This window comes from Trichosurus vulpecula, chromosome 3, assembly GCF_011100635.1.
Source record: "Trichosurus vulpecula isolate mTriVul1 chromosome 3, mTriVul1.pri, whole genome shotgun sequence".
NCBI lineage: Eukaryota > Metazoa > Chordata > Mammalia > Diprotodontia > Phalangeridae > Trichosurus > Trichosurus vulpecula.
In genome coordinates, this window is record NC_050575.1 from 313,562,792 (window position 1) to 313,590,192 (window position 27,401).

The 27,401-nt window shown below is 42.2% G+C and overlaps 1 protein-coding gene and 1 pseudogene across 1 annotated transcript in view; both read right to left on the reverse strand.

Moving 5' to 3' along the window:
- Window positions 1-7,726: 7,726 nt before the first annotated feature.
- The window catches only part of HK2 (hexokinase 2), an 89,766-nt gene continuing 70,091 nt past the window's right edge, over window positions 7,727-27,401 (reverse strand). The window contains exons 11-18 of the mRNA XM_036751021.1: window positions 26,842-26,990; window positions 26,166-26,285; window positions 19,976-20,071; window positions 15,821-15,920; window positions 15,526-15,709; window positions 14,763-14,918; window positions 12,240-12,473; window positions 7,727-11,216 (exon numbers count right to left, since the gene is read on the reverse strand). Coding sequence (XP_036606916.1) covers window positions 11,072-11,216; window positions 12,240-12,473; window positions 14,763-14,918; window positions 15,526-15,709; window positions 15,821-15,920; window positions 19,976-20,071; window positions 26,166-26,285; window positions 26,842-26,990 — 1,184 coding nt within the window. The 3' untranslated portion in view covers window positions 7,727-11,071. The remainder of the gene's footprint in view (window positions 11,217-12,239; window positions 12,474-14,762; window positions 14,919-15,525; window positions 15,710-15,820; window positions 15,921-19,975; window positions 20,072-26,165; window positions 26,286-26,841; window positions 26,991-27,401) is intronic.
- On the reverse strand, window positions 21,955-25,207 carry LOC118841286 (annotated as a pseudogene).

The window sequence follows — 27,401 nt, forward strand, 5'->3', positions numbered from 1 at the left end:
GCCTCAGACAAACTGAGACTTGAGAAAGACTTTAGCTTATTTAAAAGGCAAAGGTCTCCCATTGCATCTGGGGTCACCTCCAGTCATCCTGACCTATATCTTGCCACTGGACTCAGATGACCTTGAAAGAAAGAATGAGGCTGATGACTTTGCACAGCTCTGCCCCACTTAAATCCAATTCACTAGCAAGTCAAGACATCACTCTCCTGACAACAACAATCACTTTGGGAAGTTATTTTTTATGCTGCCTTTAGAGTTTCCTATCACCACACACCTTCCCTCCCAATTGTTCTAATCTAAGAGCTTGCTAGGTGTATTGGTAATTAAGGTGGGACTTTTTATTTTAATGTTTTCTCTTTTAGAATGCTAAAGTAATCAATGCCTTTCATTAAGTCTTACTAGGTGTAAAGCCCCAGACCCACATCCTTTTGCTGATTAGGTATGAAAACTTCAGGCCCTACAAAGGGTATATAAACTCAGAGGTTGGCATTTTGTTTGGGGCTCTCACTCACTGTAAGAGTGCTGATGTGGAGACTGGGTAGCCGCTGGAGCCCTCTGGCTTTGAAGAAAACCCACATGTTGGTGCTTCTCTTTCTGGTGACTATGTATGTGATGTCTTGATCTGACAAAGCCTGTCTGTTGAATTGTGTTATTTGATCTGTTGATATTTTCTGTTTGTAATTTCTATTTGTATTTCCTCTGAAGGTCAGGGTGCTGGCTTTTCCCCCGAACTAAGTGAATAGTATATGTATGTTTGATTAAAGTGAGATTGTTAACCCCTTAAAGTTGCTTTCCTTAGAAAAGCAGATGATAGAACCTGTGCTGGCAGCTCTTGTTGCTGGTCTTACACCTCAGCAGCAGCTTCTAGCCACATTGTTGTTACACTAGGTCACATAAGGTCTGTGACAGGTGGTTCAGGGACTTTCAGAATGTAAAAAGTTCACTAGCCAGGATATCTTTAGTTTTATCTGACAAGAACTACTCCAAGTATCCTTGATTTATTTATGCCATATAATTACTATTGGGGTCATGAGTAGGGTGGACACCTGTAACAGCAACCACACTGGAATACTCAGCATGGCTGCTAGTGCAAGTTCTTTTATCTGCTTTACTAGGAAAAACAGCTGTTTCGGGGGTCAACAATCTTCTTTAATTAAACAGAAAAAATACAGAAAAGAGAAATAAAGACCAACAGATAGGACTCTACTGCCTGAATCAAAACTTCACATCCACTACTGAATCAAGGCAGCCTTTACCTTTGAGGAGTCAGGGAACTCTGAACATACAGCCACTCAGAGTCTCTACCAGGGAATCACAACCTCTTTCCCATAAGTGAGTCCCCAAAGCAAAAGCTCACTTCTCAGTATATACACTCTTTCAGCTAATAGGCTCAGTGCCTAATTAGAAATTAACGAAAGTGTGTAAGCCCTCCTACAAGCAAGCAAGCTTCCCTTAATGGGCTCCACATGAGGTCTATTGATGGGCAGGGAAGATCTTATTCCCCATTAACCTACTGTATCCCTAGTTCAATCAAGTGGGGAGAGAGGCTGTGTATAGGGGACAAAAGCAAAGGACAGAGGTGGAAAAACATAGGATGTGTAAGGGAGATAAAAAAGACCCCAGTTTGGCTGGAATGTCTATTATACAGAGAGGAGTAATAGGGATTGAAACTGGAATGAAAGAGTGACACTGAATCATGGAGTGTCTGGAACATCAACCAGAGGTATTTTAAATTTTGTTTGACAATGCCCAGAACTGGAATGTGTAACCAATGTGTAGAAATAGAGGGTATGTATTGATCTACAATGTGCTGGAGGGATTGTCCACCCCAATGAGATCCTTAGGCCAGTTACAACCTCCCTGGGCCACTAATTCTTTATTCATCACTAGATCTTTAAGATCCACTTGAGAGAAGTGATTATTTCCCTCTTATATTAATAACCAATTATTAAATTAAGATTTTCCCTTCCTATTTCTTCATTCAGAAACCAGCCCCCTGTAGGTTATTCAGTCAGCCTCTAGAGGACACTCCTGATATATGAGATTGCCCAAATCCTCTGGGTACATGCTTTCCAATTTTGGATGGACCCCACCCAACTAGAAGACCTTACAGAATCCAGTCTAGGCAAGATCTTGCCCTTGGGAAATAAACCCTTGTCCTTGGAACCTTCCATTAGAATTTAGGGTGACCCAGTTTATGAAGGGGAAAACCAGCCAGAATAGTCGGGGTAGAGATGGATTGTTCTGTCCAGATTGTTGGAAGTGGCTGAGTCTCATGATTAGATCACCTTCTCAGGAGGAAGACCTGAAGACTTTTTTGCATACCTCCTCATTAATATGTCCACCTCCTCATTGATTATTAACCAATCAGAGCTGATTTCCACCCTCAGATACACCCCCTTTTCCAAAGACTTTTTAAGCATTCAATATTGGGGGAGGGAGGGGGTCTTTGCTTTATGACAGAAAGTCACTGATCTCAATCTATTATTTGCTACCCATAGTTAATAAATTGATTATTAATTACCCAGAAATTATGTTTCTCAGATTTTTCATTGGTTACACATTCCAGTTCTGGGCATTGTCAAAAACAATTTAAAATACCTCTGGTTGATATTCCAGACACTGCATGATTTGGTGTCATTCTTCCTTTCCAGCTTCAATCCCTATTACTCCTCTCTGTATACTAGACATTCCAGCCAAACTGGGGTCCTTTTAATCTCCCATACACATCCTATGTTTTTCCACTTCTGTCCTTTGCTTTTGTCCCCTATACACAGTCTCTCTCCCCACTTTACCTGCTGTATCCCTAGTTCAATCATGTCTGACTCACGGCAAGTCCATAGGGCTTTTCCTGGGGAAAATACTGATGTATTTTGCCATTTCCTTCTCCAGTGTGTCACCATTTTACAGATGAGGAACAAAGGCAAATAGGGGTTAAGTGACTTGCCCAAGGTCACACAGGCATAAGTGTCTGAGGCTGGATTTTAATTCTGATCTTCCTGACTCCAGGCCTGGTGCTCTATCCACTGTACCACCTAGCTGTCCTACCATATCCCTAACGAATCTTTTAAAATCCATCTCAAATGCCACCTTCTCCTGGATGTCTTCCCTGATTCCCATCTGTTACTATCCATGGAGGGTTACCAGTCACTTCTGGCCTTCTCCAACCTCATTAGGGATTTCTCTGACATGTGTATCATTTGGAATTATGGATTATTAATGATTTGTGATTTTTTTTTTGTTTTATCCCTCCTTTAGCCTGTGAGATCAGTAAGAGCTGGCTGGTTTTTTTTAAACTTTGCACCTCCCCAAGGGCACAGCACAGAGTTTTGTAGAGTTGATATTTGTTAAAATGCTGCATCTCAAAAAATAGAATGGAAGAAAGTTTAGAAGGGGACACAGATAAGCAGAGAAGTGTTGGAGATACTGTTAAATTCACTATATACTTTTAAAAAACATGTATGGATTCATGTACAATATTCTCTTCCTTCTCTTTGTCTGTGTTTCCTGATCCATGTTTCTTAATGTTTATCAAGTTCATGTTAGAAACTTTTTTTAAAGTGTTACATTTTATTGGTTTTTGTTCCTTTCTATCCATGTGTAACAGTAAGGCAATAAACCCAACATCAACAATAATCATGAATATGCCTATGTAGTTCTGCATCACAAGGTATGAGAGACTCTCCATAAATAAGGTAAAAGAAGTATAACATTTATTCAGACACCAGAAAATCATATACCATAACCAAATATTCAGCTGTCACAGCCAGTCAGCCCACTTTATCATAACATCAAGGAACTTAAAACACCATATCACAGCCTGTAACCTCACCATCCCAAAACCTCTACAACCCCCCCTGCTGGGGTCTTCCCCAAAACAAACTCACAGTACAGCTAAGTCAGCCTGTTCAGTTCTAACCATCATGAGGGTGGCCATAAGCAGCCATAACTGCTCTCTCTCTCTCTCTCTCTCTCTCTCTCTCTCTCAGCATTTTCCTGTGACATAACTTCCTTTTCCTGTCAGGAAGCTCCTCCTATCACACGTGCCTTAGGCTTCCTGTGCTGTAAGCAGGTCACATGGCCTATTAATGGGTAGGAAGGATCTTCAAATCCACATTACTACTATACCATGTATCCCTGTCCTTGGAACACAAGGCCTTCCCTACAGCAAGCATTGAAAATTTAGTAAGTTGAATTGTGCATAGTGACACTCCCTGATTGAGATGCTTTGAGTTAGTGTTTAAGGGCTTGCTTCCTGGAACTTGCATAGACAGCAAAATATAGAAGCCTCTCCAGGGGTTTCCAAGGGAAATTGGTTTGGATTCAACATGCTCTCACTTATTCTTAAGATAATAAGATGTTAAAACTGGCTCTGATAAAGAAGCTGAGAAGTGTCCTACCCAAAGGTACAGAGGAGGTAAAGTAACAGAACAAGGACCTGGGACCAGGTTTTCTTCCTCCAAATCCAGATTTCTACTTCATTTATATATACATAAATGTGTGTGTGGTATAGTATCTTTACATATACTATATATTAGATGTATCTGTGATCATACCTGTGTATACATATACATATATACATGTTATTATGTGTGTGCATGTTTGTAAAGCCAGACTGTGTATATACAATTAGATGAAGATTTTATATATATATATATATATATATATATATATATATATATATATATATATATAATATACACACGTACATACATACACACACATATACTGAAGTGATTATTAATAGTCAATGATTTGGTTAGACTCTGAGTTATCGTTTTTTCTAAAGTCCTCATTTCAAAGCTCAGTCTCTGAAAGTTGAATTAACTTTCTCCTCAATCTTGGTCCGACCCCACCCAACCTTATAAGGAATTTAATCTAAGGTGGGTGTAACGGGGCGAGTTAGAGCTGACCCCTGCCCTCCTTGGACCTCTGCATCCAGGGCCTGCCGAGGTAAACTTGGGGCCCTGCGATGTGAGAGGAACAGGAAGGGACCAGGAGAAAGGGTCTTGCCCTTGTTGCACATGGTTCTCTGCCCGAGCTTGCCAGAGCACATGGAGCTTCCAGTTCTTTGCCTGGACTGCCTGTCCGCAGGGAGCTTCGGGAGAGCTAGGGAAAGGTAGGGGAGGAGAGTAGGCAGAGTCAGGGCAGTCCTAGTACCCAGGTGTCCTGATTTTACCTGTTCTTTCACCCACATAACCAAAGAATGTACCTACGTCACTAAAGATATAAAAGTTTGCTGCTATCCTGAATAAATCGGAGTTATCCACCACCTTCGGCTCCCGCTCCATCCATTTTCCGCAAGACCAGGCCCTTTGCTATGCAAAGGCCTGGGTGTGGGGAGCTCACAGACCCCCATGATTTGGTTGCAAGGCCAGGGACTCGCAACAGGTGGGGAAGCCCATTATGCTCTATACAGGTTAGGGTGGGGATAAAGTCTTTGATTAGATTACCCAAGGCTAGGATATTTAAATGACATAATCAAAGGTACATCTCACCCCGCCCCCCCCATTAGAATAGGTCCACCTCTCAGTGTAATACTCATTTTCTCTCATTCCTTGTTAACCAATCAGTCTATTGCCACCCTCAGGAACACCCAACCTTTCAAGGGCATATAAGCGTTGACCAGGTTTCATGAAATTTTAGCATCATTAATAAAATGATTAATTACCCAGAAACTGTCTTGAATTTCTAAAGCATCACAATACATGTATTTTACTATACTATAATATATATACATATTAGATGGATAGTATGTGTGTGTGTGTACTAGATTCACATATTAGATATGTGTGTGTGTGTGTGTGTAGGCATATACACACATACAATACTTACATATATAGAGGCAGCTAGGTGGCACAGGAGATAGAGCACTGGGCTTGAAATTAGGAAGACTCATGTTTATGAGTTCAAATCCAGACTCAGACACTTACTAGCTGTGTGACCCTGAGCAAGTCACTTAACCCTGTCTGCCTCAGTTCCTGTAAAATCTGTAAAATGAGCTGGAGGAGGAAAAGGTAAACCCTTCCAGTAACTTTGCCAAGAAAACCTCAAATGCGGTCATGAAGTTGGACACAACTGACACTAACAAAAATATTGTGCATATACGTATATGTATACACCAAAGGGCCACTCAAGTCTGGCTTTATAAACTTAAACCGATAGTCTTAGAACTCATTATTAAACACGGATGGACCTCAGGGACTTATTAGCTGATCACCTTTATTTGATTTGCCCAAGGTTATACAGGGAGGCAAACATCACCTTCTCTTTAGCCATTTGCTTCCTATCTCCCTAATGCAATGATACAAGACTGTGGCAATCATCTCTCCCCTCCCCCTTCATTCCCTTTCTCTGAACTTTGGCTTCCTCATTTGTATGGTGAGGGACATTGGATTAAATGTGTTTCTTAAGCCCCTCCTCCCACCTCTAAATTCCAGGAAAATCTTTGTCAAGACTCAATTCACAGCTTAGCCATGTGCCGCATTTTCTAGAAAACCTTCCAATAGTTGCAGAAGCAGTAACTGAGACCTGGAACATGAACCCAGTTACCTTATGACTTCAAGGTAGGCGGATGATGATGGCATTGAGAAAGGTGTGGCTGGGCTTAACCAGAGGGCATTAACAGAATACCAAGAATACATTTTTTAGCCTATTTCTTCCACTCCCGTGTGCTTCATTAGGTGTCTCCCACCATCCGATGGTGTCCTAGGGTATCTTCCCACCTTAAGTGTACGTTTTAACATTGATTTAAGAATACCTAGCCAGGACCCACATGTACAAAGATATTTACAGCAGCTCTTTTTGCGGTGGCAAAGAATTGGAAAGGGGATGCCCATCAATTGGGAAATGGCTAACTTGTGCTTTATGAATGTAAAGGAATATTATTGTTCTATAGAAAATGATGAGCAGGTAGATTTCAGAAACACCTGGAAAAACTTACATGAACTAATGCTGAGTGAACAGAACCAGGAGAATATTTGTATACAACAGCAACACTGTGCGATGATCAACTTTATGAAACTTAGCTCTTCTCAGCAATGCAATGATCTAAGACCAGGGCTGTCCAACCTTAGGTTTTTGTTGAAACAACAGACGATATATTTTGATTTGCCATTTTAGTGAGAGCTCTGAGGTAACTCGGCTTCGTTTACTAAAGCATTTACATAAATTTCTACGCTTGTAGGCAGGCTGCATTTTGGACAGCCCTGATCTAAGACAATTCCAAGGGACTCATGATGGAAAATGCTATCTACATCCAGGGAAAGAACCATGATGTTTGATTGCAGATTAAAGCATATTATCTTCTTTTTAAAAAATTTTCTCCTTCTCATGGTTTTCCCCTTTGGTTCTGATTCTTCTTTCACAATATGACTAATGTGGAAATATGTTTAATATGATTGTACGAGTATAGCCTATATTGGATTGCATGCCTTCTTGAGGAGGGGAAAAATTTGGAACTCAAAATCTTTTAAAAGTGAATGTTGGAAGCTAAAAATAAATTTAAAAAATTGTCAGCCAAAAAAAAATTACCTAGCCCACCACTTCACCCAGGGCACCTTTTTGTGCTGCTTGATTTAGGGGAAAAATTATTAGTTCCATCTCTGTTGAGTTTTCTTTATACTCTGCCAGAAGGCAACACTTAATTCCTGTCCCCTCTCCCCCAATAGTTTTTTTTTAAATTTATCTTTATTTTAACACCCCAAATAAATGAGCAAAACATTTTGAATATTTTCAAAATTTTATTAAGAATACTTAACATGTACAAGTAGTTTTAAATAGTTATTATACAGAGGACATCTTCCCTGGGTTAAACTGTGACACAGACAGGGCCTTGGGATCACATCTGTTACACAGAATACTTCATTCAAACAGAATTCATTGTAGCTCTATCAGCAAAGCTATATTAATGCAGGCCGTCCGCTGGAACCAGGAAATAACCTCCTTAAAACTTGAGCACCTTTCCAAGGTCTTGTATTTAAGGACACAATTTCGCTCTTCAATGATGATTTAGGCAATCCACAGTGGACTGGTTTTTTTTGTCCCTTAAAATAATAATTTATAAATGATCCCTAGTTTTCAAGTTTTAAAAAAGAAACTTATATCACATTGGTCTGAATATAGGCTGGTCTTCTCCCTCAACCTCCAAATACAGGTCACACCCTTAAGATGAATTTTTTTTTTTAAAAAGCAACAAATCCATAGGTATATACTAAAAAGTAACACCAAGGGGAAAGTGGGCCTACATTTGTACCAATACAGAATCTCTCCTTTGAGTAGTCTTCTTTATAAGGAACAAGACAGAATAATCTTTTTTAGGTTTATATTAGATGATCCAATTTCAATGCATGATGGAGAGCCCAACAGACCAGACTAGAAGCAGATAGGATGGAGCTGGGGATGCAATGGAAGTCAGCCCCTCTCCCTTCTCCACAGCTTCCAGGCCATGAAAGAGTCAATGGTTTTCAGTATCTTATGGGCAGGGACACAGTGTTAGATTATCTTTGCATCTCTGTCCCAGCACAGCACTTGAGTAAGGACTCCTGATGTAACAGTGATTTGGGAATCCCTCGAACTGTGCCTTTTCCCTGGTGGAACACTAGACTGAGATTAGCTACGACAATTCACAAAGCCGAAGAACACTCTTCACAGTTGGTCAAAAATCATATGCAGTTGCCCTTCTGAGCTCACCTGGGGCTTTTCCCTGGATATCTATCCACCCAGTAAAAGTCATCAAAACCATCCTATCTTGGCCAAACAAAGCTATCTGGTCACTTTAACGGCCTTGCTATAATAGCTTTTCTACTGTAAACAACCACAACATAGGTAATTTTCTGGTTGGTTCACTCAGGAGGCAGCCTACAAGAGTGGGAAGATCAGGAGTGAAAAGACCTGGTTTCTAGTCCTGGTTCTGCCACTAAATCTGTTTCATGACTTTGGGCAGTTCATTTCCCCCCTTTTCATTGGGCCCGTTTTCTCTAAAATAAAGGGGCTGGCTACACTTAGTGACTTTAAGATCTCTTCCAGGTCTAGCATTCTAACTTCTAAATGCTAACATTCCCTTTCAGCTCCAAGGTTCTATGTTCTATTACCCCACCCCACTATATTTTAATTTTGTTAATTTAAAATCATCTAAAATTACACTAAATTAGTTTTTTTCTGAAATTACACTACTAAGATTCTCCTATATACTTAAGTTGCATTTTCTCAAGGTCATTCTCTATTATGTATAGTTTCAGCTTATAAAAAAAATAAGCATTTCAGAGATTCCCCCCGAAAACAGGCTTCCAGATTTGTGCTCTTGCAATGCAAAGCACACAGAGCAGCATCTCTTGGCACCCTCATTGTGCCCAGCAGCTTGAAACAAAGACTTTATAAAAACATACAAAAGTACCAATGGACACCGGACTGATGGGGCCCACACACAGTGGTTCAGACACCATCTCATGTCATAGAGTTACAAAATAAAGCTCAAATACCACTTGCTGGCAGCCAACAGTCCAACTGGTTGCCCCCAAAGATTTGGGTGTGGGTTTTTTTAAATGTTTTTGTATCAACCAGTGATTGGTCATATTTTAAAACTGAAACGTGCCTCTGGACCTATCTTCCCAAGAGCTATGCATGACAGGTCCCTTCTGCTGACTGCACAAAGAAAACCATTGGGAGTTGGGACCCTGGGAGATGAGTCTAGTTGAAATGGCTTCCCTTCCCTTTGGCCCTTTTTCTTCTCAGCTGGATGTCAAGTGCAGACTGAATATCTCCCTATGTGGCTGTGAGCTGTACCAGTTAAGACAGGGCCCATGGCAGTGAGATGAGAGGTCCATCTAAGCATCCACAGCTGAAGCACTGAGATCAAGCTCCATGCTGTGGTTTGGCTCACCCAGGAAAGAAGACAAGACAGCCACTTACTGTGGCAGTGTGTTTGCTACCAGTGTCCCCACCCCACGCCCAGCTACTCCACACCACCCCAAGAAAGGAGATAGGGAGGAGACAAGACAAGCTAAGAAACAGTCACTGTGTCACTACCTTCAAGCACCCCCCTCTCCTCACAACACATTAAGAAACCATCCCCAAGGAGCTCAGTAACTTTGCCTGTCTTTGAACTACAAAACTTTATTCCCACAGACAGTCTGACCAGTTTTTGTGACTATGTACAAAAAATAAACTATATAAATACAACACATACATTTCATGAATTACCTACAATATCAGGATGAAGGTGCAGACTGACTTCACAGACTAAATAAACCTTGCTCTACAAACATAGTTGGAAAATACAGTATTTTCACTTCTAGAGAAAGGGGAAGGGAAACCAGCAAACAGGCTCATGGCTTGCGGGCAGCTGAGTGTGCAGAACCAGGAGAGGCAGTACGGCTGGGCCTCCAATTCACTCTAATTCAAAGCCAGTCCTCCTTTCCATTTTTCTGTAGATGCCCAGGATTTTGTCAAGGGTCTGCTGCACCTCGGGCCACACGGATGTCTCCCGCCTTAGGCCTGGGTTGAGGTAGGGATCCATCTCCCCTAGCTTTTGCTACTTCTAAGATGTAGGGGCTAACAGCCTCCACTAAAAGGTGACACAACACTGTCAAACATGCAATTGTAAAGGACCCTAAGGACACGCACTGCACGCAGACTGGAGAGGAATCCTGGAGCCCTCAAGGGGCACTAAGCATTAATCTTACTCCATATCACTATATTGTGAAGAGGTTAATAAAGACAAATAGGTTACTGGCAGCTGAGGGAAAAGATGGAAACTGACTGGATTTGTGAATTTAGCCACATGACATTTGGCTTAGCCTCGGAGGGTACAGGTTTCTAGGCACTCAACAAAACTCTACAATAGGAACTCAAGACAAAACTCAGGACCATGATGTCCTATAAATTTAAAAAAAAAGAAAAAGAAAAAAAGGCAAGGGAGTCTGTCTGTGACACAAGGGGATGGAGATTCAGCATGGTGCAAGTTCACTTATAATTTACCAAAGGATTTTTTTCTTCTTTAAAAAAAAAAAAAAGGAAAAAGGAGGTGGCCAAGAAAGCCCCTGCCACTTCTTCCCTGGGCTCAGTTATTTCTCTATCGCTGGCCAGCATCTCGGATCCGGCAGGCCACAGCAGTGATGAGAGCAGCTCCCTTCCCACTGCCATCCTCGGACTCCAAGAAAGAAACATCACACTTTGGAGCCAGTTCCTTCACTGTCTCATGCATGACTTTTGCAAAGCTGGAAAAGAAAAAAAGATACCCGAATAACATCTTAGTCAGGCCCTGTCCCATGAAAACATGCACTGACCAAAAAGCGGCAGAGCCCAGATTCTTCTCTGAAAGCAACAGATTCATCCTGTAAATCTTCCCCAATGATGCCAGTCACCTGTAGCCTCTGAGAGGAGCTAGAGATCCATTTCATAATGTCCCGAGGCATCTATCACAGGCCTGACCTGAATTTTCATCTGTGAGACATTGGTCTCTTACACTCAGATGTTTTCTAAGCAAGGATGCACAGACATCAGGGGAGGACCATCATGGACTACAATGAAAGCCTAACAGTGGTGATTCGGTCTAATTCTAGCGGCTGCTCCACCCCACAATGAAAGAAAGCCTCATTGGCTTTGCCTGGCCTACAGCAGAAAGGCTTCTGCCCCACCCAGATGAAGAGTGCCACTGTAATTCATCTGTGGTGATGTTCTTAGAGAATAGAGGAAAGCAGGTCACTCCCCAGTGCCATCATAAGCAGAATGGGCAAGGGAAGCCAACAGCACAGCCTAATTTCAGGCAACAGGAAATGAACTAGGTAACTATCTGACCCCTCAAGGAACAAAGAGGAAGTGAGTAAAGGCAGAAAGGGAGGGTGTCACAAGCAAGAGGGAACATTTTCTACTTGGTTTGGTGACTATCAGGATCCTATGAGTACTTGGAACTGCACCTACACAGAGGCAGGGACCATGAGCAAATTCTGTATGCACTGTCTTTCCTGTTAGAGTGTAGGCTCTCTGAGGGCAGGGACTCTTGTTGCTCTTTCTTTAGTACCAGAGCAGGTACTAAAACAAATGCTTGCTGACAGAGGATCCGCCCGTATTGACTGTGGGATACGGCCAAAGTGATTCCAAACATCAGACAAGTAAAAACTTTGGTCTTTGAGGGGTAGAAGGGTGAGGGCAGGGAGAGGGGAGAGAGGAAGGATGGGAGGAGATGAAATGAAAGAGGGAAAGAGAGGAGAGGAGAGATGTGGGTAGGAAGAGGAACTTACTGAGGATGTAGCTTGTACAGAGTCCCATCGACACCCACGGTGATTTTGAGCGAATCCAGCTGGCGGTTCTCCCGTATTTTGTCCACTACAGCTGCCATGCCTGCACCACAGAGCTGGGCTGCCCTTCTTGCCACCACGGTGCAGACCTCTTTGACGATGATACTATCATCACAGGTGCTCTCCAGTCCCAGGTGACGCAGAATGGCCCGGACTTGAAGCAAGGCCAGGCAGTCGCTAGGGATAGGAGAGGAAAGTAAAAAATTGCTGGTTCCTAATCAATAATTAAGTTAATAATAACAGCAGCTAATAGCTAGCATTTATATAGCACTTTATGCTTTGCATATTTTAACTCATTTGATCCTCACAGCAATCATGGGAGATTACCTCCATTTTACAGATGAGGAAACTGAGGAAAAGAGGTTAATTAAGTGGCTTGCCCAAGATCACAGAACCAGTTAAGTGTCTGAAGTAGAATTCGAACTCAGTTGCCCTCGCTTCTCAGTGTTCTCCATTCACCTCTAAAATTAAGAACCTGGGTTCAAATTCTACCCTGTATGACCTTGAGCAAATCACTTAACCAGTACTGTACCAGTTGCCCTCTCAGATCCCTTCTAGACCCAGCTCTATGACGCTATAAGCTCAGCAGAATTATCAGGGCTAAACAGCGTCCTAGAAACCTACAAGTTAGCTACAAGTTTCCAATATCAGCTCTGTTCTTTTCATGCTTTGCCGACCTGAGCAAGTCACTTCACTTCTGAATTCCTACTGTCCACTCTAAGATAAAGGATGACAAATCAGAGTCCTTAAAGGCCCCAAGTTTCATACAACCACTATAAAAATACAGCCTATTTTGGAACTCAGACACAAATATCGATGGAGCTTCAAGAGAAAGATCTAATGGACTGCATTTGCATTAAATGAAAACTTCTAAGACAGATAGCAAACTAAAATTAGAAAATATTCTTATTAAAGCAAGTCTCCCCCAAAGATCCCCTTTTTTTCCAGCTCCATAAAATGGTATCCTCTCCCCAATTTTTCAGATAAGAAATCAAGATTAGAGGCCAAGAAAAAGCACATAATTTGCCTCCTGGCTTCCCTGCGGTCAAACAATTTGCTGACAGGTCAATATGTAGATGTGTAAGCTGTGACAAATCAAATCCAAATTTCCTGATGCTCAAATCAAGGAGATTTCCATTTTACTATATCAGCCATCAACAACTCTTATTTCTAAAGTATTTCCTAATGATACTTCACAAATTCTTTAACTCAATGAAATTTTGCTGCACTGTGGATTTGTTTTACTATGATTTGCTGCTCAAACATATCAGTAAAGCTAAAAGAAAGAGTTGCAATTCATGCCTGACTGGTAAACTGCTGGACCTGTATGCAGTCAGGAAGAGCTTAAACCCCACCTCCATGACATTTACTAGCTGTGTGACAAGGGGAAACCCCTCTGAACCCGTTTCCTCATCCATAAAATGGAGATATTACCTATATCTCCTACTTCACAGGGTTACTCTGAGACTCAAATGAAGTAATACACATAAAAGCAACTTGCAAGCTCTAAACCACTATAAATGGCAGCTGTCCTCATCATTCCTGTGTGATTTAAACCAACACATGCCTATTTTCTGGCTCTGAGATGCCAGCTGAAACTCAAGGATGTCACTCTGGCTAGCCCAAAAGTCAGCACAACACCCAGCAGAGTCAAAACCACATAATGACTGTGTTCCAGTTACACTAAACTCATCTTATGTCTCTTAGCTATAAGACCAATACATAGTTGGTATGTCTATGCAGGTAGATGACCTATAAAAATTCATTCACGTGTCAATTCAACCTCAAGTTAAGCCACAATTAGATGATAAAGTCCCATTGTCTGTCATTCCCCTGCTCAAAAATCTTCAATGGCTCCCTATCACCTCTAGGCTAAAACATAAAATCTAACCCCCAATCTTCCTCTACCCATTATATAACATACACAAAGTGGCTCCAAACTAGCTTTTTCCAGATAGATTTCCTATCAGTCCTCTTTGCACACTGTGTTTCAGTCATACTAACTAGCTGTTCCTCCAAATAGAAAATTTGATCTCCCCTCAATTTGCCTTTGCAAAGGCTGGTCTCTCATAATTTATTCGTCTACTCTTAGAATCCTTCATTCATCTCCTTTAGCTCACATGTCACATCCCCTAGGAAATCCTCCTTTGTTCCTCCGAGTCCTTTGTCCTGCCTCCCTCCTCCAATGACCTGGCATTTGCTTACACAGTCTGTACCCCTCCCTCCTGATAGAATGCAGATTCCTTTGTGTGCTCAGAAAGTAGTTAATAAAAACTGCACTGAATCAAATGGAAATAAATGAGTGCTATGCTTGGGCCAAACAGTTTATCGACTCCAGTGCCTAGAACAGTTCTGCGCAGGACAAAGTACTTCGTAGGTGCCTATTAGTCCTGGTCTGGTTTCTTTTGTAAGGAGTCAGCTGAACAGTTGTCCCTCAGGCCTACCCATCCCAGGCTCCACTCTCACCTCTCAATCTGAGACAAGAATTTGGTTTCAAATATCCCCCTTGTCTTCAGGCGTTCTGAGATGCGCCCACGGAAGAGCAGACCACGCTTGGTGAAGTTGATGAGGATGTTGCGGACGATCTCCCCCAAGTACATGCCACTGATCATCTTCTCAAACCTTCAAGAGGAAAATGAGGGAATGGGGGGTGGAAGGGGGGGGGGGTTTGAGAAGTTCAGAATCAGTCTTCAAAATACTATGGTGGGGGCTTCAGTGGGAAATAGGGGTGGGTATGGAGGGAGTACAGCTATATGGAGGTGGACAGTCTCACCACATGGTAGAGTAGCTAATAAGCTTGCTTTCCCTAGGTCAAAAGAGGATCCTCTACCTGATTCTCACCAACTACCCTGTTTTATGGGCTAACTTTTCTCCCCAGGGCTGTAGCTACCAGGACTTCTCTTCAAAATCATTATTACCACATACCCAGAACCCAATTGGTAGCCATTCGGGACACTCAAGTTCACCTAGGAAGGTGACTGTTTCTCCTTATATATTTCTAAGCATTTTGATGACGTGTTATTGCTCATCTTTGTGTACCTAGCATCTGGCAGAGAACCTTGAGAAATGTGTTTTAAATTCCCTTTGGCTTTTGTAATTTACCCTTATTCCTCCAAACTTCACTGTTGGGTCAAAATATTCAGAACCAGGATGAGATCCTGTCCCGTGGACACCATCATTAAAGACCATCACCAAAATCGGGCTACAATCTAATCTTTTAGGAACTTACCTCTGTTTTCCTGGGTTGAGTGAAAGTTCATCTACAGCCAAGTCAAACTCAGTCTGGATATCATCCAAGCAGCCATTATCCCCAAAAGCACCCCACTCCATGTTGACACACATCCGCCCCTCATCTCCTTCCACCAGCTCCACATTGCGCATCTCCTCCATGTAACAGGCGTTACTACCAGTACCTATAAAAGAAGGAGTGAAAACAAAAAGGAGCCTGAGCTCTTTCCTTGGTCTTCCCCACCCGGGTCTGCACATCACTCCACACTAAGGGAAAACATATTTTGGGATCTTACCAACTATGAGTCCTACTTCACAGTGAGGGTCTTCATAGCCACAAGTCATCATGGTTCCCACAGTGTCATTCACAACAGCGACAACATCGAGATCAAATTCCTGCAAAGCAAAGTTCAATGTTCAGTCCCAAAGGGCCCGCTAGAAAGCCTGCCTCCCAACAAAATGGTCAGGAGGTCTTTTTTATACAGCATCAAATCACAGCTCTACCTATATCTCTCCCTTTTGGAATATACTGGAATTTCAGCCATTACAGATGTCAGTACTGAGGCCCTGCACCATCTAACAGAACTTTATGTACTACTCTTTCCCAACACCACTAGAGCCAAGTTATTCTCACTACCCTTCTGACCTTCTGCATGCCACCATAAAACTAAGCTTATGCTCAGACACAATATGAAATTAAAAACCTGGAAGAGATATTAGGTTATAGAATGAAGAATGTCAGTTCTGAATAGGACTTTAGAAAACATTATGTAAAAGCGAGATTAGACCTTAAAACATATACTATATAAAGTGAAAACTAGAATGGCCCTTAGAAGATAGAACATGAAACGTGAACATCAAAAGGGACCTTGGAAAACAGAAATGTCAGAGTTAGAAGGGACATTAGGACACACAACTAAATGAGAGCTCTGACATCGGCTAGTGTTATCTCAAATGAGACAAATGCATGTAAGGACTTTACAACAAACCTCAAACCACTATATGAATTCTAGCCATTGTAATCAGGAGTAGAAGTAATCATCGTCGTCCTAGACTGCATTTTATAGACGAAACAACTGAAGGGTCAATTTGGAGAGGGTGCTATGCCTATGGTCACAGAAGTGGCAGAATTAGAATTCAACCCAGGTGTCTTTGACCTCCCCCCGTCCCCCAACCCCAATCTTGGAAAGTCCTCCTGCCCATCTCTAGTCTTCTGTCTAAATCCTAGTGCTCACAAGGGTCAGCTCAGGTCCTACTTCTCTTCCCTGACCACTCCCATGACCCCGACCATCCCTGAGTTCTTATATAGAGCATGCACACACTTCATTGAATATCTGTATCTCATGAGGGTGAGTCTCACCACTGCAAGGAGAGTGCATCTTAAGGACAGAGACACGTGTAGTATAAAGGCGATAGCAATAATAAAAAAAACAAACTGTTGTTGTTCGGTAGTTCCGGTTGGCCCTGCTTTGGGGTTTTCTTGGCAGAGATACTGGCGTGTTTCACCATTTCCTTTTCCAGCTTGTCTTACAGATGAGGAAACTGAGGCCAATAGGGTGAATTTGCCCAGGGTCACGTAACTAGTTATTGTCTGGGGCCTGATTTGAACTCATGAACATGAGTGTTCCTGATTCCAAGCCTACTGCTCTACCCTCTGAGCCGCCTAGCTGCCCCAATTAAAATAAAATTTTAAAACATGACATTTCTATACAAGGTGTCCAAAAAGTATTTCCCTTAGTGTAGCTTATATTCTGAATAGCTTAAAATAGCACTGAACTTTTTAACCTTTAAATAATACTTTGTGATCTGCAAAGTGCTTTACATGCTATTTTATTTGATCCTCACACTTTCCACAGATTATATGTAAAGTGTTTTCCCCAACAGAATAGAAGCTTCTTGAGGGCAGGGACTATTTCTTTTTTGTTTTTGTATACATCTCCGGAGCCTGGCACAGGGAATGACACAGAAGGCACTTAAATGCCCTTTGTTAAGTAACAATCCTGTAAAGTAAGTACCATGGCTATTACTATCCCCATATATTACATTAACCAAGGAAGAAGTTAAACAGACCTAAGTGTCCAAGGCAGGACCAAAGTGCCAAGTTTCTCCTGACTCCAAGACTATTATTTTTTACCACTACAATATACTGCCTCTTACTGGACAGGTCTGACACTGACTACAGGTGTGAACACAGTTGTTAAGTCTCCTATGGTCCCTAGTACTGGATGACTGGATAACTCTCTTCCAGCTCAATCCTAGGCCTCTCTCATACTTCTGTATCTCTCCCAATACCTAGCACATAAAAGGTGCTCAGGAACAGCTTCACAGATTTCTTCTGAAGGTATGCCACACAGACTGATGCCAACAGGTAGGGGGTAAATCTGCTAAAGGCAAGTACTGTAGGAGAGGAAAGAGTCTTCTTTTCAATGCCTTCAATCCCAGAAGTCATCTCATTCCCCCCTCCCTACTCAATTCTTCCTGCACTAGAACTCTGTGGAGAATAAAAAGGCAGGTAAGAGTTTCCAGTGCCTTTAAAGAGTTAGTCTCAGGGATAGAAATGATGAAGGAGGGCCTGCTCCTGGTGCTGGTCTTTCTCAGCAACTTCCCAGCTACCTATGGGAAAAGCGGTGAGAAAGCCAAGGAAGAAAAATGTGTCCAAATGAATGTTTCTTGAAATTTACTTCTTATAGAGCTGGACCTTCCCGGGATCAAAACACAGGAAACAAAACAAAAACAAGAAACACCAAAATCTATTTGACAAAAGGAAAGTTAGCACTAACAGATAAAAAGCTCTAGAAAGTATGGAAACAACCCTGAAGAAAATGGAGATGCCAAAACAAAATCAGGCAAGGTCCCTTATAGACAGAAATAATCTTAGCAGCACTTTCGGTGATAGACAAAAAAAAAACAAACAAAGCAGGTGCCTGTTGCCTGAGGACTGGTTAAACCAAATGTGTGAATGTAAAACTATCATGAAGTTAAGAAGTAACAAAAATTAGGAATTCAGAGAAATGTGGGAAGATTTGTATGAATCGATGTGGGGTGAAGTAAGCCAAACCAAGAGAATAATATAGACAATGGCCACAGTCATCAAAACCAGCCATTTTCTGATTCATTCATGACTCAGACACCTTAGAGTGAGTTCTGGAGAACAGACTGTAAAACATTCAACGCCTCCTTCCTTGTCTGAATTTCAAGGCAGGGGAATACGGGGTGTACATGACTACAGACACATTTCTTAGTCATATTTGGTATAATCTGGACGGCGATGTAAGAATAAAAGGTACCAACACAACTTTAAAAACACCAGATTGTGAGTAGAAACTTAAATGTGCTGAAGATATCATGGGAATTGTTTGTTTTTCATCTCTCTTTGTTGACGTCCATTGTTGTCTTACTGCCTAAATTTCTCACTTCCACCCAGAGAGACCATCCCTCATAATGAAGAATTTTTTGCAGAAAAAAAAGAAAAAATTCAGCAAAACCAATCAGCATATCAGAAAAAAAAAAAAACTGACACTACAGGTAACGTCCATACCCATGCCAAGCAATATGGGTGGTTATTTAGAAATGACAAGTGAATTGTGGCAACTTTTTGTAACTATGTCACCTTACATCTATGCAGGTTTAAACAATCATTTTTATTTTTATACAAAAATGCAGATAGGAAGGAGGAATATGAAGACCTAGCCCTTACTTCCTTCATTATATTTAAAGCCATAAGCTACAGAGCAAGCAAGAAATTATTTGATGCCATGAGAATCACATAATTTGTGTCATATTACCCTGGGGCAGTCAACATGTGACAGTAAGTGGGCCAATCCCTGATGTTTAAGGGAGATCCCCATCCTAAGTTAAAATAGAGGAGAGGGCCACATCAATTTCCTAAGGGAACATCAAACATAGGCTGAGCCAGGTCAGGCAGAAGTCAGGGTTTCTCAGAACTCCAAAACCCAGTAACCTAATACAGAAATAAGCAATCAGTGGCTGGAGTGGAAAATGGGTGAAATCAGGGAGTCTTGAAAGGAAGCCAATCAGGGAAAACATAACTAAATGACTGTATGAAGTAATTTGCCTCCCCAAATCTTTAGCCTCTATGGCAGCAGCATTCTTCCCCAAACCCTACTTTTCTGTTGGCACAGTCATGTGCTTAGACCAAACTCTGCTAACTCAGCTGCACCTGGACACAGTCAGAGCCACCCACACAAAGACTATGGAGCTGCTCAAAGGGAGCATGTGTTTGCAATTAGCAGACAACAGAAACCCTTAAGGTTCATGAACCTACATTCTTTTTTATGTGAGACATCTCTTTCTTCATTGATCTCTATAGAAAATTACCTGGGAATTCTGGTATAAATATGATCACATAGTGTAATGCCCAGATCCAAGCTTGCATGAGTGTGGGTGAGTGTGTGGGCACAGGGCATAAATAATCCTGATCCCATTCCTACCTCTCGCCGATGAATAGCTTCCTTCAGTAGGCTGACCACATCCTCTCCCTCACAGCCAGTTGCTTTGAAGCCCTTTGTCCATTTCAGGAGAATGCTCTAAAGAAACATTAAAGATGAACACGATTAAGAATAGGAGAAAAGCCTTAATCAGTAGGACTCCGGGATGATCAAGGTTAGGATTCTGTCTGATACACACACAAAACACCTCTTAGGAGTGGGTCTTCTGGTCCTCAACCTCCCAAGTTGAAGACAGGTTCCAAATAGTTTCATTTCCATTTAAAAACCATTATTTGTTATTATTATCTATTCACCTATCTATCTTTACTTGAAACTATAGTTTCAACTTAGGCTGACTCAGCAAAACCTTCTAAAAGCTGCTACATAAAGCAGTATTTTATTTATCTTTTAGGAAAGGACACTAATAAACAATTTTGAAGTAACCTGATGAACTACATTGTTTTCTCTCTAACCCTTTTTCATTTTCTAACCAGAAAACTCCAGCCAAGAGTACTTTTTCACCTCTCCTTTTAGCCTATGAATTAGGAGACTGAAAAGAAGCAGCGTTCTCTGGTGATGGTCAAAGGAAAACCTCCCTACTATCTAGATCTTTATCAATGGTATGCTCTTCGAAAGCAGGTAAGGACCTGAGGGTTTGGGACAGTGCACAAGCTGAACAGTCCCACTCCATGGAAGCAATGAGGAAGCCAGTTATAAAGAACTGGCCAGTTCAAATCAGGAAGACCTAGGTTCCGATCAATTCTGACATATTATTCATTCCTATCCCTGGCTCTACTCCTGACTCTCCCAGACTTTCTCTACACTGCCCCAGAAACCTCTCTACCCAGGACTACACCAGAAATACCCTCTCCCTCTGATTGGCTGCTTCCTCCCAGAACCTCCATTGTAAGGAGGGTGCCTCCACCAGCCATGGCTTCACTGCTCTCCAGGCTTCAATTCTGACCCTCTGGATTTCCTCTACGAGATTCCCCTCACTCAAAAGGGGTATCTTCATCTCTCTTTTGTGTGTTGTCTTCTTCCATTATGATATGAGCTCCTTGAGGACAGTGTCTGTTGAGGTCAAGACCTGTCTTTCTATTGGTATTTGCATTCTCAGCGATTAGTATAGTACCTGGAATACAGGAAGCACTTAATCAATGCTTGTTGTCTGACTGGACACCTACTGGCTGTGTGACCTTGCAGTGCGTGTCACTTTACCCTCTAAGTGCCATGGGCAACTCTACAAGACTAACCCATGGTATTAGTAGAGGGAGTTTCCTCCTTGGGCATGTGGCTCTACCAGTAATAATCAATGTTCTGAGCCAAATTAAAAAAAAAAACCCAGAGCACTTGCAGTGGAAAGCTGCAAGGAAATTACAGGAAATCGGCCAATATCCTTCCACAGCAGCAACACTAGGAGCTATTCAATTCCAGGCAACAAGACGGGTTAGCAGCTAGAATGCTGGTGAGATCAGAGTTCAAAATATGTCCCATATACTCACTGTGTGACCCTGAACAGGTCACTTAACCTCTATCAGCCTCAGTTTCCTCCTCTGTAAAATGACAATAATAGCATCTACAAGATGATATAATCTATGTGAAACACTTTTTTTTTTTTAAGTAACAACCAAATGTATTTAAAAACAGACCTCTCCACTTGATACTTTGAGTGAAACAGCTAACCACCACCCCATGTCCTTCGCTTGGGAAGTTGCTGCCTGCCATCACTGTTTCAGTTTCCAGAACTCTACAGAGAGCACCGGGCATTGGCTTCTCAAAAGGAGAGGTAAGGGTTACTCTTTCGGCCAATCAGTCTCCACTCTCCTTTTGTGATTGTAAATGGACAAATGCAAACTTTCTCATTCACTCGATGAAGGTCATTAGAAAACAAAATCTTGTATGTCTTTTACAAAAAACACACCTGCAGATAATCAATATCTCTGATCCATTTATCATGTTAAACAAAGTCTGATTTTATTCACTTAATATCCTTGCAATCCGTTATAGAGCTTTTGCACTGATTCTTGCTCCAGTAGCTGTTTGATACCTTCTCTCTGTTGCTCTGTAAACTGCTCCTTTGGAAAGTCAACATCAAAGGTGATTATGAGAGAGCCCCTGATGTTGTTGTTGTCAAAGCTAGGCAGCCCCTCTCCTTTTTTCCATAGCTTAGCCCCTGGCCTGGTGATCTTATCCAGGGCAACATGAACCTTGTGGCCGTTCAGGTGCTGGATGTTCATCTCAAAGCCTATCAGTGACTCCACCAGGGAGATGGTCACATTTGTGTATAAATCATCTCCGTGTCTCTCAAACACGAGGTGCTTCAGAACTTTGATCCAGAAACGCAGATCTCCTGGCTTCCCATCTACAGGTGGCTCACCTTCTCCAATGAAGGGATACTCCATGCTATCTCTCACCCCTGGCTCTATTCCCACCTCCAGAGTGCGCTCTTCATTCACCAACTTGACACTGGGACATTCATTGCAGACCACTTCCTGGGTCATCTGGAAGCGCCCTGGGTCCAGCTGCATGCATTGTCTTCATCTCTTGACAGCAACTGCATTTTCGTTTGCCAGGTGCCTGCCGGGTCACAGGTTTATTTCTAACCACCTCGACAAAATTTCCTGAATATACTTCTTCTAAAGTGACTTCCAGGTCCACAACAATGTCTCCTCGGCGACAGCCAGCACCTTCTTCCCCTATCCCGGGAGTCCCCGCTCCCCACGGGAGCTGTAAAACACTTTTCAAACCTCAAAGAGCTATATAAATGTTAGCTCTCCTCTTTCTCCTCCTTGGCTGAATGTCCTGGGGCATTCCACACTACCGATGGCTGCCTCTCCGCTCCCTGTCTTAAGCAAGCTCATACTGAGGGAATACTTCGGGATCACTTCTCCACATTGATAGAGCAGAGGGCCCGGCTAGAGAACAGAATTCTTTTCTAAGCTTTACCTACTTTCTCCTCAGATGCCTCACCCTGGTGTAGATGGGGCCCTGGGTAGGCACAAGCTCTGCCAGGTGATCTGAAAAGGCTTAGAATACTGACTAGAGGAAAATAAACAAACGAAAAACTCTATGTATCTATTTATCATGGAATTGTCATCCTAGCTAAGAGCATAGAAAGGCTCATTACCAGGTGACTGACTAGTAACAAGCACTCAACTACAGCAGCTCATGAAGAAACTTGGAAAACAACCTGCATCAGTAAAGAGAGTAGCTGACCCATCAAGAAAAGCACAGATACTTGGAAATATAGAAGTGTCTTAAAAAACGTAAGTCACCAGAGAGCCAAAATATGTAGGAACGATGGCAGCCTTAATTACTGATGCTGTCCAGCCTTGGGAATTACTTCTCACTCTCTAAACACAAACTTCATTCTTAAGTCCATTTAAAATTCAATTTTCCGTGGAGGACGAGTCATTGGAAAAACCTGTCTTTTGGCTTCTCTAACCCCACCCTTGAGGTTTCTAATATAACCAGCATGGGCAGTAGAGACCCTGGCCTGTAACTCTCTGGATAACTATAAATAGAGAGGGGGCTTCAGCAAGGAATATGTCTCTCTACAGCCAAAGGTAAGCACCTAGCTGATCACTTAATAATTGCCTAGGTGGAGGTAAGACAGTATTTGGAGAATTCAATTAAACCAGCCAATGTAGAAAGACACTTCATTAAGTGTGTTCCACAGCCTTAGGGGAACTGCTTGTCTGGAACTATTCTGTCAACATGCCTAAGCTACATCACTACAAAGTTGCTCTGAGTACAGATCCTGCTAGACTGAATGTATCCCAGGTGGCCTGCCATGTACCAAAGTCTGCCACATCCACAGACTTGGTTGTAAACAGAAAAGGCTTTGAAACCTCCGAAGACTTGTCATGAACATGTTTGTATTCACATCAAAAAGCAAAAAATCCTAGTAGATTGCTGATTTGAAAGCAAGAAGTCCAGATAGCATGCTGGGCCCAAGAGCGACTTTTTGCACATGGCCTAAGGAAAAGACCTAGGAGGCTACTTGGTTTGCTTCCATACTTTTAAGGTGAGGACTACAGGGTGCAAATGATTCACTGGTTTGGGGTGGAGAGGGGTTTCAGAAAAAGCTGAGTCCAAGCCATGAGCAGACTTCTCCAGAGAGCGATGTAAAAAAAGCAAGAGTAGGGGCCAATGGATGATAATTAAGAGTCTTTCATCTGCGGATGTCAAAGCCATTTACAAACCTCAATTAATGCAACCAGCCCAACCCTCCCTTACTAGGGAGTTTCCTTGCTTCCTTTAACAAAGGGTTGGGGCAATAGGGAGGGCAGAGAATGAACTGAGTGCTTTGCCCAAGGCCACCCACGAGTCAAGGGCAGAAAGCCAACCAAATCCAGACTCCTTCACAGGGGAGCTCTGGGAGTTTCAGAGGAGCTCAGTTTCAGGTGTAGCTGAGAAAAGCACCAGTACCAAGAAGCCAAGAAGACCAGAAGAAGGCATGAACTAGGGCACCTTCCTGCTTAAGTTAAGAAGTGGGTGCTGACTCATTACAATTTATCGGGGCTCCCTGGATTATCAAATGAAATCTAAGCTCAGATTCTACACAATCTGCACTTACTACCTTCTCTCTTTATCTCTTCTTCATTTTTGCAAGAATATTACTATACCTTCTGAGCATAACTCTCTCCTCTCCTCTACTTTTTTCTCCTGACCTCTTTTCTGTGACTTCTCCCCTTTAGAGTGAATGCTTTCATAAACCGACAGATATATATGGACAAATATAAATATCTATTAGCTATAGTTCCAATACAGAAGTTGAAGTAATGGTAGGGGATTACGGGTGAGCAAAGTTTTCCATAATATAAATATTTCTCCAAAGTATTGCACAGTGCTTAGTACAGTGACTGGCACATAGCAGGCACTTAAAAAATATCTCTGGGTTGAGTATGTTGCCCTCATTTTTTTATATGTGAGCACTGAGGCCAGGAGAAGAGCAGTATCTTGATTCAGCCTCAGATAAGTTAATCTGCTGACAGTCCCCTCACTAAGAATACCTGAATATTAGTCCTAGAAGAGAAATCTAACCCCCTCATTTCATAGATGAAAAAGCTAATTCCTAGAGAGGAGAAATGACTTGGCCAGGGATCCTGACCCATTTGCTTTCATCTCCATTCCTTGATATATGACATTTCCCTCACCTGGCCGGCTGTTATCCCCATTCCACACGGCTTCAAAATCTAGCTTCCCATGCACCTTCTCTAGGAAAGCCTTCATTTAATTCCTCTTCTCCATCGCATCAGCATCCATGAAATCCTTTACTATAAAATACTATAGCTTTTATTCAATTTAATTCAGCAAATGCTTGTGCACTTAAGTCTGGTGCCTGGGACTGTTTAATCAACACTAGGTGACTATTGAAGGAACTGTATTAGCTTCTGAGAATACAAAGAAAACAAAAACAAGAAAACTCCTGTTCCCCTGCAAGCTTGTTTTCTACTAGAGAAGACTCTCTGGTCATTTCATCTTTCCAATTAATCTTTAGGAGACCATCAGAAAAGGAATCACACTTTGCACCTGGATTTCCTTCCATAGCATCTAGTATAATGTTCAGTTACCAAAGGTAAAGTTATGTTGCCCATAACTTGATCAGAATAGTCAATCTATTAGAGTCTGTTACAACATTTAACTCAAATGTAATCAATTCTGGACATGGGCTCAAATTCTAGGTACAGCTTAAGTGAGTCTCCACTGCTCAAGTTCCCAATTCTATAACATGAAAGCACATCTAAGCACACTCATGCAGACATACATAACATCCCTTTGAGGGACTAGATGAAAAGGTATAAAATCCAAAGGGTGGAGAGACTGCAGAAGAAGCCAGGTCAAGCCGGAGAATAGAAAAAAGGAGAGAGAACTCTTCAATGCAAGAGAGACATGTCAATAGCTGGCAGGTAATAACAATTCACATTTCTTTAGGTTCGCACAAAGCATTTTTCCTTGTGTCTCTGGGAGGCAGGAAGCACCAGTATTGACTCCAGTTTGTAGATGAGAAAATGGAGGGTCAGAGAGGTGAAGGGTGTCAGCTGGAATTGAGATACAGGTCTCCTGTTTCTAAGAACTCACTCTACTATATCCCATAATAACTCCCTTTTGGGGAATCACCATTAACTTTATAAAGGAAGCAAAGTAAAGTGTCCATGGGTCACACGAAAATCAGTTGGGAACACATTACCTCATCCAGGCTATTCTGTTGGCAGGGGAAAGAGAAGGTGAAGCCCAAAGGCAGAGACACCCCTTTCATTCCCATGTATTCCAGGAAGTCCGCGATGCACTGGACAATGTGATCGAAGAGCTGCAAGTGAGAAAGGAAGGAGCATGTGGGAAGGTGTCCTAGACAGCAGCGTACATCTCCAAAGTTCCTCCCAGAAAAGAGATCTAGAATTGGAAGGGACCATGGAGGTCTATTTGGTCTGAGCCTTTTATTTTATAGATGAGAAAATCAAAGTCCATGGAGTTGTAGTGACTTGCTCATGGTCACATAGCTAATACATACTAGAGCTGAGATTCAAACACAGCATCTTCAGTATAAATCTAGTGTGGTTTTCCCACTATCCCAAAGATCAAAAGTTCAGGGACCTGGTAAACACCCTGCATTGGAGATATTGATGACTTTAAGGCTGGGGATGAGCATACTGAGAAACCAGTCTCCTGGGGCATTCTTCTACCTTAGGAAGCCAACCTCACTGGACAAAGCAAGAAGAAATAGTCAATCTAGGAAGCCAACTCCAGGGTAACCACTTCCTGGGAACACCACCAAAGTAGCACCAGAAGTTAAGGGAAGAATAACTAACTGGTTGCTTGCATAAGATTTAACCTGGGCCTCATTTGAGTTGGAGGGGTTCTCTCACCTCGTCCCCGGTGCCATGCATAACCTCCTGAGGAATGGCATAGATCTTGTTATGCATCTCTACACCTCGTCTCATCCCATTCCGTACGCGCACCAGCAGCACGCGGAAATTTGTCCCGCCAAGGTCGAGGGCCAGGAAATCACCTTTCTCTGAAATGGAAAATAATAAATAATGCTGATGACAATAATGATGGGGGAGAAAAGACAGACCCTTTAGCAGTGGGATAACCCTTCAAAGTACTTTAACCTCTAGCTTCCTGTTTGATCTTCACACCATGTCTGCAAGGGAGCTAGAGCAGGTCCAATTATCATCACTGGACAGTCAAGTCAATTGAGATGGTTCAGAAAAAGTAAACAACTTTCCCATGGGTGTGACCAGCTCAGTTTCAGAATGTGAGCAGGGAGTGTAAGGGCAGATAACAAACATCCGGAATAATCAAGCAACCAGTGGCAGGAACTTGTTAGAATAAGTGAATACATGGACACTAAGGAAACAAAATAAATCCAGGAACCTGATAAGGCTTTCCAGAGAAGATGCATTTAGAGCCAGATTTTGGAGTG